Here is a 13522-nt window from a genome sequence, read left to right as displayed (position 1 = left end):
CCAGAAGTCCAAATACAGGCATGGAATTTGCAATTTTGCAATGTTTCCAAGTGTCTCCTGTCAGAAAATGGTCTTTCTTTGTTTCTTATGCACACACAACCTACTTTTCTTTTCATATCTATTTAAATGCTTGTGAAGATTACTCTGCTAGTGTGTGTCAGATGTTCTCTGTCCTTTTTTTTTTTTTACTTACTCTAACAATACCAGACAGGAATGATCATTTTTCTATGACAAAACCTTGTCCTCACTACAATAGAGTTCTATGTAAAAGCAGTTTTGTCTTCACAGTTTCGACACGAGATTCAGGTGAGGATAAATCTCAGCATGGAAGGAAAAGTAAGGAACTTATTTAGACCCAGATACAGCATATTTGAAGCAAAGAAAACCCAAGAGGGGACCTACTGAAACAACACCATGAACACTCCAAGATCTGACCTGTTTTAAGAAGGATTATGAGTTGTTGTAATTCCTTATTGAGCTTTGAAAGGTCAAGATCAGCATTATCAACATAGTGTTGAGTTTCACCATAATACTGAGCTGTTATTTAATCTGGGTTGATCAGACAGCAAACCTTAGTCTACTAATTTACTCCAACCCCAAATGAGTTTGACAGAACATTCTGTCAGTTTCAACTTAGACATTTTTAAAGCATGAAGGCAGAAGTGTCATGCCCTCCTCCAGCAAGCTCTAAACCTGTTCTGCTTCCACAGCATTCTGAATAATAACTCCATCTTTGCTCTCCTGCTTCCCATTTGTCACCCATTTACAGGCTATTTAAGAATGGTCATTTCTTTAACTTGTTCACAAAGTTTTACCACTTTTGTGAATTTTGCCAATTCTGTGAATTATGAGACATGTTTTTTTCATATCATTTCATGTGTATGATCCTGTTTTTTCATTTTTCCATCTTCTACTATTGTTATTGTGTTCTTTCTTCCTCAAATTTGATCCCCTTGTTGTTCTCTGGATTTCTGACTTTTTGCAATATGTTTCGGATTTTGTCTTCGGACCATGTTTTGAAACATTATATCTGGATTGTGTTTGGACATTGTTCACTGATAAATTTATCTCCGTTTCCATTCGACCATTGTCCTGGCATTACAGAAAAACTCACCACAAATGGGTGGAGAAGAAAATCCAGATCTACTGCATGTGCCATGGCGCAAAACAAATGACTACGCAAAACATAACAACAAGTAACCCATCTAAGGTCCATTCTGGAGTAAGTACTAAAAAAGAACACCTCTCCTGTCAAGGCTGCAAATACTACTTCCCTTCATTTTTTTAGATTTCAATATCTGTGTCTTGCTTTGTCTGAAACTTTTAAAGTGGTGTTTAATTTCTGTACTTACTGGAAAATGGGCTGTAAGCTCTATGCGCACAAAACAGGCTACTCAGAACTATAATAAATTTTATCCTTCTTGAAGCAGTTTTTTAACCCCTCAGGAGGTAGTTAAGCAGAAAAACAATGATTACACCTTGCTCAGGGAGTGTGTACTGAGGCAGAAGTTTCCCTATACTCTCTGCACTTAGTCAGTATAAGTCAGTTCTTATTACCACTTTCTCCAGGGGTCTCAATGGTGTGGTACAAATAGATATTGCCAAAACAGCTCATAAATTTTCCTTAAACACATTCGCTCAAACAGCCAGATATCTGGACTATCTCTTGAAGGTAGGAGACCCATCTCTCATCTCTTTCTGCTAAGGGTAATCTGGTGCTCATCACTCAGAGGAACATGAGGAACATGCCCAGCACAGAACTAAAGGTTCAGATAACACACACATCCCCTTACCTTACATTCACAGTGGGTAATTATCACAAGTATCAGATGACCCTTACATATACTGGTCTCAAAGGGATTCAAGTCACCATGGTGCCATGGACACAGCCTCTCTTTGCCCATGTGGTACACACACAGCCCAACATCCCCCTCCTTGTTGTAGATGTTATATTTACTCTTGTAAACATGATCAAGGCCACTAGACCATTGCCATCGTAAGGTACATATAGGAAGCTGGGTAATATCAAACAGGGTTATATCCGCACTTCCACTGCATCTGCAGTATTTTTCTTTGTATAAAAGAAAGATGGAAACCTACACATCTGCACTGATTACCATGGTCTAAACGCTGTTGTGGTTAAATATTACTCTCTTCTCCCACCACTCCCAGAAGCCTTACAGCAGTTAACAAATACAATGTTTTTCTCTAGGTTAGATGTGGCTTTCCACTCCTATGTGAAGAGGATGAGTGGAAAATGATTTTTCCAACCACTTCTGGCTATTATGAATATTTAGTTATACCATATGGCTTTGTTTATGCTCCTTCTGTGTTTCAGTCATTTTTAAACAGGGAGCTCATTTAGATAAGACCTATGTTCCTCTGGCCTGCAGCAAACCAACTGTTAAGGTGAGCCCACATATCACTAACTGAGCATCAAGGTACTGCACACCCAGCACACCTACCCTGTGAACATTTATTGTATACATATACATCCCCCCAAAGCCTCGTGTACTCTCTCAGCCACATAATTAAAATTCTCACAGTTTTCATGGTCCCACCTGTCTATAGACTTTCTAACTGTCCTACCGTCCTCAATGGCCATTTGGAAACTTGCAAATGATTGGTCATGTAAACATGTTTTCCATTTTATAAATTCCTAAGAACATTTCTAAGAATATTTTATCAGACCACTGTCCAGGGTCTACATCCTAGATGGGGAAAGCTTTTATAGACCGGCTATGGGGAACTTTCAGCATCATTTCTGGCCATCACACACAATTCAGTAAGCATTGCTTAATCAGAAAGGGCACTCCTAGTGTACTGCCATGACCTACTACTGTACACAGTTCCAGTTTAGGTAGAATATGCCTAAAACTCTCTGTAGAGTTCATCCACTGGGCTTAATTTCCAGTGTATGTTGGGGTCCAATCTGCCTTTATCAACTGGGGTTCAGCTGGTAAGACTGGTAAGCAGTAATAACAACTATAACATGGAAGTATGATAATATGCTGATATTATGATTCCAGTCCCTAAAATTACATAATTTACATTTGCCAAAAGTTATGTGAAATCTTACCTTCAATCCGTCGATACCTGGAATGCCAGGTGGCCCAGTGGACCCCTACAAATACAAAATACATATGATTTAATTTATACCCTTAAAATAATGTTTAAAAAAAAAAATGTTTTTTTAAAAAATAGAAATGGTTAAGCCATCTGAGTTCACATCTGATTGATGAATACTTGAAACATATTACAAACTGGCACCACTAGATAAGTTGTCAGGCAAGGAGCAGTACCTCATTAAAGTGTGAAATTTCTCTCTTCTGTAAGGTACAGTAGTGCTAGCCACAAAATCTTTGATTCTCATGTTGATTATTGAGTCTGTTTGTTAAGATCGCCAGACCAAATATCTTGTGTATTGAGGCTGGAAAAAACACCTGGCATAGAAAACTGACAAGAAACAGAACTCTGCTGTGGATTCTGCTGCTCTTGAGTTCCAAGTAGTGGCTTGTAGAGGTTAAACAAATGGTTTATAACATGTTAAAAGTTCAATATATTGCAGTTAACTATGACTGTTCTATTGATACAGTATGTCTCAATGTATCAATAGAATCTCCTATGCAAGATTTGAGATGTTCTTCATCCATTCACTCTTAGTTCTTTTTTGAAGAAAATCTATTAACTAGTTGATTGGTAACACCTCTCTGTATTTTCTTTTCATCAAGTTTTGTCACAAAATATGTACATTTGACATTTCTTCTTGCATGAAAACTGTGCAAGAAATGGTTGTTTGACCTGCTGTCCATAATTTACTGTCATCTGCAAGTGTAGGCCATAGTTTGTTCAATGAAATATTTGTTGATTGGAACAGTCCAGAACAGTCACACAAAGCTGAAAAATATGCTCAAGACAACATGTTGAGGTGGCCACAATGTGCCTGCCATTCAGCCTAATATGAATGCATCTTTGTATGTCATGTTAAATCAACCATGTGATGCCTTAATCCGTTTCCATGATTTATGACTCATTGGAATAAGAACAGCAGTTAGGCCTGAATAGTATTAATTAAACTATACCTTGAGTCCTGGAGGGCCCTCGGGTCCCTGGAAAGAAGAAAAAGACAGAAAAAAGAGGTATGAAATAATTTCGTCTACTTTAGAGATTACTTGTCCTGCACAAGCAAGGCTTATAAGTAATTAAAGCAAGCTTTTCAAGCTGGATGAAAAAAAAAACCACAATCCATTTTTGAGGAAAAAGGTGCTTTTTATATTGTTCTTAGAGTCTATTTCCTCTGTAAGTATGTATGTATATGTATATATATATATATATATATATATATATATATATATATATATTCTTTTTCTTGAAAATCTGATTTTATTCTTTTGTCTAGAACACTGGATTTTTGCACTTCAGGGGAAAACAAAGTTCTACAAAAAAAATGTCAGTGTCAATTAAATTGTTTCTTTGCTCCTTTGGGCCCAAGAGAGGCTAAATGGTGAGATTTATGTGCATCCAGGAGAATATCCTATGGAGAATTACAACAGATGGATTACTGTGGGTGCTTTCTCTACAGATCTAGTGAGGCTATATCAAACACTAAGATGTACCTAAGAAAAACTTCAGAGATAAAATGCCTGTGACAAGTGGTTCAGGTATGATACATATAGTAAATATGTTAGCAGTTGTTGTCAGTCATCATTCTGATACTATGTATGTTTGTTTTGGACTAAGTAACACCATTACAGCATGTATTTCATCCAAGTCTAGCTGACATCTAGCTCACCTACTGCTTTGAGCATGCTTATGCAATGCTGAGGATGCCATGCTGTGCATGTCTTATAGACGTTCTCTGCCAAACTGTCCAGGTGCAAATGCCATTAGAATGGTTACTCCGAGTACTCAGAACTGTTCGGCGCTGTAGTAGAAAATAGCCTAAAGAGAGTCATACTCTTGTCTCTGACCAGCCTTGACCCTACAGTAATCATAAGACACTGCACTTCGTCACTTCTTGAGTGGGTTCCAGTAGATCTCTCTGATCCTGCCCCTGTCGACCAGCAGAAGGCTATTGCGTGGCACATAACAAGAACACTGCTATCTCCCTGACAGATCTCTGCTTGTGCAGGCTAACTGAAAGTTGGCCCAGTGTTTAACCACTGTGATGAATCATGGTGTGTATTGAGGACAAGTACAAGCCATACTGGATGTATCAAGTTCAGAACTCCCTCTGTTCCCCTGAGTGATGAATTTCATAGTAAATATCACATTAGGAGTCCAAGCTCAGATATTGTCCATATGTCTGCAGACAATGTCTGTGGTCTATCGCATCAGACATTACATCTTGCCTATCCAATCTTCCAAACTAAACAGAACTAAACCAAAGCTTTGTCTGAGGAGATTAGTCAGTACTGAAAGAAAGCAAGTAATAGGTTATTAGGCATCGATTCAAATGATAAATGATTCTTTTCCTGTTCTCTCCTTTTCATCCTGTCTCTGCTTGGCAGCTTAACGGAATGAGAATATTTCCCCCAGTAATTGGCAATAGACAATAAAAGCCACTAACAAACCTCTTTTTACTGTCTGTAATACAGACTAATCCAGTAAAAAAACACCCTTCTACTTCTAAAACACCCTTCTAGTATGATTAAAATGCATTTAGGTACTTGATCAGGAAACACAGATTCATTTCTAAATAAGAAACATCCATATTATTTACTAAAGGAACATTAATACCTTTTAACTATAGCTATGCCATATTTGTACAGATACATCATATACACTATATATTGTACATACACCTATGAAAGCCACTGATTTGAACTCACTGTCCACTTATAGAACACCTGTCCTTGCTCATTCATACAATTATCCAATCAGCCAATTATGTGGCATCAGCAAAATGCAAAAAATCATGCAGATACGGGGTAAGAGCTTCAGTTAATATTCACATCGAATATCACAATGGGGAAAAATGTGACTTTGACCATGGCATGGTTGTTGATGCCTGACAGGGCATCTCCTGGGATTTTCACACACACTATCTGGTCATTTTTCCAATCTTTAACTGCCCAATTTGTGCCTGTGCCCACTGTAGCCTCATATTTCTGTTCTTGACTGACAGGTGTGGAATCCGATATGGGCTTTTGCCGTTGTAGCCCATCTGCCTCAAGGTTCAATGGGTTGTGTTTTCTGAGATGCTTTTCTGCTCACCATAGTAAAGAGTGAGTTATTGTACGCTTCCTGTCAGCTCGAACCAGTCTGGCCATCCTCCTCTGACCTGGCTATTCTGCCCACAGCTTCTCACAAAGTGCTGCTCACTGAATATTTTTTGTTTTTCACACCATTCTGTGTAAACTCTAGAGACTGCTGTGTGTGAAATTCCCAGGAGATCAGCAGTGTCTCAAATACTCAAACCATCCTGTCTGGCAACTGCAACCATGCCATGGTCAAAGTTACTGAGATCACTTTTTTCCCCTATTCTGATATTTGATATTAACTGAAACTCTTGGCCTGTATCTGCATGATTTTATGCAATTCTCTGCTGCTATGGATATATGCATGAATAAGCAGGTGTACAGGTGTTCCTAATGAAGTGATTGGAAAGTGTATATTCATTCTGTAAAAGAAAGCTCTTTTAAAAAGCACACGTCGGCTAGGGCCCAATTATCATTTTTCAATAACAAATAGGTTTCGGGGATCATTCTTTTATACACACACACACACACACACACACACTCACACACAGTATATATATAGTATATATAAAAGAATGATCCCTGAAACCTATGACCCACAAACAAGCAGCAACTGAAGGTGGCTGCAGTGAAGGCCTGGCAAAGCATCTCCAGGGAGGAAACTCAGAATTTGAGTTTTGAGAACATGGGCTCCAGACTTCAGGCAGTCATTGACTGCAAAGGATTTTCATCCAAGTATTAAAATTATGGTTATATTTACAATTATGTCACTTTGTCCAAATACCTTTGAGCCCCTGAAAATGGAGCTACTTTGTTGAAAATGGCTGTAATTCCTAAAGAGTAAATGCCATATTTTTGTGGAACCTCTTAAAATAAAGCTGAAAGTCTACACTTCAATCACATCTTGATTGTTTTATTTCAAATCCATTGTGGTGGTATATAAAGGCAAAATCACAAAAACTCTGTCATTGTCCAGATACTTCCAGACCTGACTGTATTTATATATATATGGTTTAACCTATGCAGGAATCTAGCTATAGATCTGACATTTATTGTATACATACAGTAAAACAAGTAGAACACTGGATATAGTCATTCATGGTGACAGTATTGGATTGATAGTATTAGAGAGCAAACATAGTATTAGATCGAGTCTTTCATATAAGAATTGAGGTTCCTTTAAATGAGTGGCATACTATGTTGCTTTCAGTTGCTAATTGATTAAATGCATTAGTATATTTGCTAATTCATACAAATAAAGGTTTTATAACTTTTTCCTAACTTTCAAAACATATTCATCAGCAGTCCCATTCTGCAAAAGACTAAATAATGTGCTTTCACTATAATACCTTCCACCCTGCACATGTAATGCCCTTTCACCACAGAGTTGTGCATCTCACTGGTGTTCCATATTTAGTAGACACCCCCCCAACCCCAATTGCAAGCTGCGCGCAAGATTGCAAACCACCTCTTGAAAGCAGAGGGTCCCTTAATTTTACCCAGAGCAACCTAATGGCACTGATGATTCCTGATAGATTCTGCAAATATTTCTATTTTTCTACTCTTCTCTGCTCCATGAGAACTTAATCTTAATAACCAACACCACATGTCCTGGATATCTTTGGAAAACCATGGAATTTTGTCCATTTGACAGTAGAATCTCCAAGTGCAACTTTGTGCTAGGTAGACACTGGGCCATGGCGAGGTGCAATGCATTGGTATGTCTTCATATTCTTTGCCAAAACCTATTTCCCCTGAAACATTGTTTATTACCGCAAAAATGATCACAATAACTTGATTGTAAAATTACTTGATTGTTTTCTCTGTTCACCAGATGGCTATTGTTGAATGCTGGGAGAGTTTATGAACTGTCATAAAGAAACAGAAGCCAAAATACTGAGGAAACCTAAGATTCTAATGAATTCTCTTTCTAGTGCAAGACATACAGTACTGTATGCTAGTCAACATTTTATATAAGTTAAGCATGAACTTTTTTAGTCTTTATTAAATGAATGATGATTTAGTCATAGTGGACCACCATAAAAGCATGACCTTCTATACTTTTCCTTGCATGCACCATATACAATGATTGTTCTACATATCTCTGGCATCCCTGTACTCTTTTAAACATACTGCCCACATTTGTGTCTCATTTTACGCCCTTAGTACTTGACACTGGATAACTTGGTCTGAACTGACATATCTTATGAAATTGCTGTGAGGAAACTTTCCTTAAATTTGGTAATCTCAAAAAGCAGTATCCAGTTGCTGTTAATTAGAAAAGCTTGGCCCTTATAACAAGCTCCATGTGTCAAAAAAAAAAGAATTTTTTTTTTGAAAGGCACCATGACATGTTGCTGTTCCAACTTAAACTGCTTCTAATAAACCAGTCTTTAAACCCCAGTAATATTTTGCTGTAAGTTAGGATATTGTAAGTGTGATGCAATCCCTAAGTAATTCCACTGACTTGAACTGCTGACAAAACAGACTTTTTATCATTAATTATTGTTGGACAGCAAAATCTTATTAAGACTGGTTTTACTATGTTAGATCCAGTTGCATGGTTTGGCAACCAAAGAGCAAGTTAACAGTGTGACAAAGTGCAATTTTCCAGCCAATGACACTGATTTGTTTTTGCTAAGTGATGAGAGTAGTTATTAAACAGAATCTCCAGTGAATTTAAAAAATTTCTTAAATTGCATTATCTTGGCCTCAGATGTGAATAGACAACTGTCTGCATGATCTGGGTATGGGAGCTTACTTGATTTCAAAACGCAGCTTTGTGCTTGTCTTTCTGACACTAGTGAGAGAACACCAATTATTATACCTCGTAAACATATTGGGGTTATTTTTGGGGTTGGGATTGGTGGTGTGGTTTAGTGGCTATTTTCCCTAGATTTTCTCCTTGGCCAATTCCCACCCACCAGTCATGTCACCCCTACCATATGACAGCTATCAACTGCGGTGGGTGAAAGCCATCACATGCTTCCTCCAAGAGACGTGAAGCCACCCAGCAGCATCTTTTCAAACTGCTGCTCGTGCTGTGTCATGGGGTGGTGTAAGACACTTGGAAGGAAATCTGCCTCATTCTGCATGCATGAGCTCACAGATGCCCACTATTGGCTAGTATCACTATGATTGACAGGGGTATACTACTCCTCCAAACCAGATAGCATGGCCAGTTATGTTCTGTTGGATTTTCGGCCATGGATGGTTTTGGCATCTTTGGGTTGCAAGCTCACAATCAAGATGCGCCACTTAGGAGCCCAACACATTGTTTTAGAAGGTCAGGTATTGGTGAGAGAGTCACTGGAATTACTGAGAAGGTGGTGAAAATGGTGGGGATTTTTAAACGTTGTTTCTTAATACATTTGACTTAATAAATAACTTGTTGTACAACTGCTGGGTCCTGAACTCCTTGCTGTTTTAGTTTCGCTTTCACATTTTACATCAATCTAGAGAAAATCATAAATTAATCCTCCAGAAATGGAGACAATTTGCAGTCTAGACTTTTCAATTCTTACTGTGTGTCTTACTGTCATTCATTCATGGAGCTTCAGAGGTGGCTTAAGGTGTTTGAGCAAGGGGTGACTACATGTAAAATGCCTGGAGTTGCTCTTTAAGTCAATCTGTTGACTTAAAGATCAAACACTTTCCAATTGGTTAATCATGCTAATCATATACAGTATAAGCAATGGGGAATCTGTGTTAAGACTTTAGGCTATAGATCGGAAGAGTTCAAATCTTCCACTGCTAGGTCCTTGACATGGCCCTTATCCCTAAACTGTTCAGTTATATCCTGTCTCAGTTGTAAGTTGTGTTGAATAAAAGTGTCAGACAAATGAATAAATGTAAATGTATTACTTGACTGAAATTATCTGTGTAATAAACTATGTAATTGGTCATTAATTAATGCATTCCATTAGATAGTCTGCTGTTTCACCCTTCTCTTTTTATAGCACTACTCCCTATTTGATGTCAAATCATAGGTGTTTCTGTGAAGTGTAGCATGTAATGAGATGTAGTAATGTCATTCACAATTGGTATTAAAAGTAATAAATTAGTAATAAAATTAATGTTTCTCATTATATAAAAGGGCATTACTTAGTATGTGAGATGCACTGGAAAAGTTGCTTACCACAGGGCCAAGCTCTCCTGGGCTTCCTGGGTCACCCTGTGATAGAGAGAAAAAAAAAACAAAAAAACATAATCTCTAATTCTACAAGGGATTAATATTTTGTAATGCAGGAATAAGTATGAGTCATAGTTGATAAAAGACTACTATAAGGTAAAATGTTTGGCAAAAATGTTTGGCAAAAACATTAATCTCTGTAATATAAAGAGTAAAAGTTGAAAATCTTAATGTAATATATGGCCATAAATCACACCCATATGTGCTTTTTGAACATCCTATTCCAGATTTAGTCCCCCTTTGCTGTTATAATAACCTCCACTCTTCTGGGAAGGCTTTCCAACTAGATTTTGGAGCGTGGCTGTGGGGATTTGCCCATTTAGCCACAAGAGCATTAGTGAGGTCAGGCACTGATGTGGGTTGAGAAGGCCTGAGATGCATGCAGTGTTCATCCAAAAGGTTATCAGTGGGGTTGAGGTCAGAGCTCTTTGCAGGCCACTCGAGTTCTTCCACAAAAACCTTGCCAGTCCATGTCTTCAAGGAGCTCGCTTTGTGCACACGGGCATTGTCATGCTGGAACAGGTTTGGGCCCCTTAGTTACAGTGAAGGGAAATTGTAATTCATATAAAGACATCCTGTACAATTGTGTGCTTCCAACTTTGTGGCAACAGTTTGGGGGAGACCCACATATGAGTGTGATGGTCAGGCGTCCACAAACCTTTGGCCATATAGTGTATCTATGATTGTTTTGCTAAGGTTTTGAAAACACAGGGTGTTGTAGTGCTTCTCCTTAACAAAATTACTACTCAAAATTTTGTTGTACCAGTGTACTGTTTATCATAAATAGGTTTTTCAAATAAATAGTTTTTTTAATACATTCATTTCTTTTTGATACAAAATGGCTTTTTCCGAGCCTTCTACTTCATTTGCTGAAGTGAGTAACTGGAAAGACCGAGAACAATATAATGATCTTGTCTGGAGTGAAGCAATATTTAATATTTTACATGCTTGTGACAAATCAGTGAAAAATAATACATCGGTCTGAGGCCCTTGCAATGTTTTATAATGGTCTATAATTGATATATTTTGTCTTTTTCATCTCTCCTTTTTATCTTTCTCAGAATGTACATAAATTAACACACTGTCCCTCTGACAGAATTACACACATGGAAAGAGTTATGTTTAGTGGAAAGCAAAAGTAATATCAATCAATTGCTGGGGTACAGACAGATTGTTGGAAGCAGGAACATTTTGGAGATATGGGGTTGAGCATGTTGTGGCTTATGGTGTGTTTGTTGCACCCTGCCTCAAGGTACACTTTCTAGCAAGACTCTATGAAGCAGGAAACACTCACTGGTAGCCCTGGTGCTCCCCTGGGACCATCCTTCCCTGTGTCTCCTGGGGGTCCCCTGGGACCAGGAGGACCAGGAGGTCCAGGAGGTCCTGGAGGGCCTGCTTGACCCTGATCACCCTGAAGAACAAATAAAGAACAAGTAACATAATATTTGTAACAATGAAGTCAGAGCGTGAGATAGCGTTCAGTAGGAACAGAGATAATTCCAGTGAATGAATAAAAAAGCAATGAAAATAGCTATCATGAAGAGAGATTATGAATCATAGAGTAGTTTAAATCAACTAAGTACACTATAAGACAGCAGACATGATGTTAGCCTTCTGTTTTAATCCACTGATTTAAGGCTGTGGTGTACAATCCTGCTTTGAAAATTTCTTACTGGAATTTTAATATATAACTGCTTTTAAAGATTTCCAGATTTCCACATTAGTCTGCAAGATATTTGTGTTTAATTACAGAGCACTGGAAAGATTTCTTTTATTATTCGTGTGCACAATGTACTAAAGTGTATGCACTATTTAGTTTAACATGGCCTCAAGGAAAGAAATGTGACCTCAAATCCTAATGGGTGTGCATGATTTCCTTCAATCATGCTCTCAATTTATTATTTTGATTTCTGTAAAGATAACATGCCTACAATTTATTTGAATGAATAACCTGACCAAGCAGCTAGGCTACAGTCAGGTGTAGTTCATAAGTCTCCAGTATGGACAGAAATTCAGTAATTAAAGTATATTTTTCACTGGGATGTGTTACAGAGACATACGAATAGCACTTACCTCCCATGATATTACTGTGAGCAAGAGGACTCTAACGAGGATGTTAAGGGTGCATGTGCTTTGCCATTGTCAAATTAATTTCATTGTTAGATACAATGCTCCCAGAAACCTACCAGAGAGCTCAGTGGGCATATTATCCTTAGATAAGGGCACAAATTAACCAAAACTTGGGCACAACTTTATTAAACCTAGAACTCAAAATTGTGAACCTTGATTTAGTATTTCATGGCCATGTTAAACTAAATCATGTGCATAATTTAGTACATACTGCGCATGAAATACAACGATATTTTTTCTGGCCTTTCCAGGGCTCTGTATTTAATTTATCAATGCAGTTGCTCTTTATTAAGTGGAACATTTTGTGTTTCATTGTAGACCCACTTAACATGCATTGATAGTTCATCTGGGACAAATGCACATAATATTTTTATTGACCTCTTATATAAAAGAAATCTTGGAAGTTCTCTCTTTTCTGCCATTGTCAAGGACATTTAAATTACTTATTGCACTGTTAATGATTTTCTTTGTAGACAGTTTAAAGCAAATCAAAAATAAATGAGTACTCCATAGCTATAAAGTTCCACTACAAGCTTGGAATGGTTGCTGTTTATTACTGCATATGTATTGTTGGCCAGGCAGAACCAGAAGAATGGAGATGAAGGGAAAAAACAGTGGACTACTGAGAGAGAAGAGTGAGGTCAAGCACTACCTTAATGAGCCGACGCTTAATGAGCTGCTGATCAGCAGAAAGAAAGCCATGATTGATCTTAGGGAAGACCATCTGAGCAGGAGTGAGAGGTCAAGAGGTCGGAGGTCAGAGGTGGGAGAGTTGGAGAGGAGATAGTTGGATGAAGTCCCAGAAGAAGAAGAAAGTGGAAGAAATAAAAAAGCATAAAAATAGATTAGATCAAGTGATTGAGACAGAGGACCAAGTACAGCGCCTTCAAGCATGAGGAGAAATCCACACTTTTCTGCAGTGGTGTTTTCTGAAGTCTGGACTATATTTGGCCCCAGAGGTCTCACTTACCACCTCAGGGGTGCTGGAACACCCACTTAG

General features: G+C 38.0%; 1 protein-coding gene across 1 annotated transcript in view; it reads right to left on the bottom strand.

Moving 5' to 3' along the window:
- Positions 1-13522, bottom strand: part of LOC113540597 (collagen alpha-1(XXV) chain) — a 156469-nt gene that overhangs the window by 32489 nt on the left and 110458 nt on the right. The window contains exons 7-11 of the mRNA XM_053233368.1: positions 13175-13246; positions 11687-11803; positions 10339-10374; positions 4083-4109; positions 3080-3124 (exon numbers count right to left, since the gene is read on the bottom strand). Coding sequence (XP_053089343.1) covers positions 3080-3124; positions 4083-4109; positions 10339-10374; positions 11687-11803; positions 13175-13246 — 297 coding nt within the window. The remainder of the gene's footprint in view (positions 1-3079; positions 3125-4082; positions 4110-10338; positions 10375-11686; positions 11804-13174; positions 13247-13522) is intronic.

Source organism: Pangasianodon hypophthalmus, chromosome 4, assembly GCF_027358585.1.
Source record: "Pangasianodon hypophthalmus isolate fPanHyp1 chromosome 4, fPanHyp1.pri, whole genome shotgun sequence".
NCBI classification, from domain to species: domain Eukaryota; kingdom Metazoa; phylum Chordata; class Actinopteri; order Siluriformes; family Pangasiidae; genus Pangasianodon; species Pangasianodon hypophthalmus.
The sequence above is the reverse complement of the archived record's forward strand: the minus strand, read 5'-3'. Positions and strand labels throughout refer to the sequence as shown.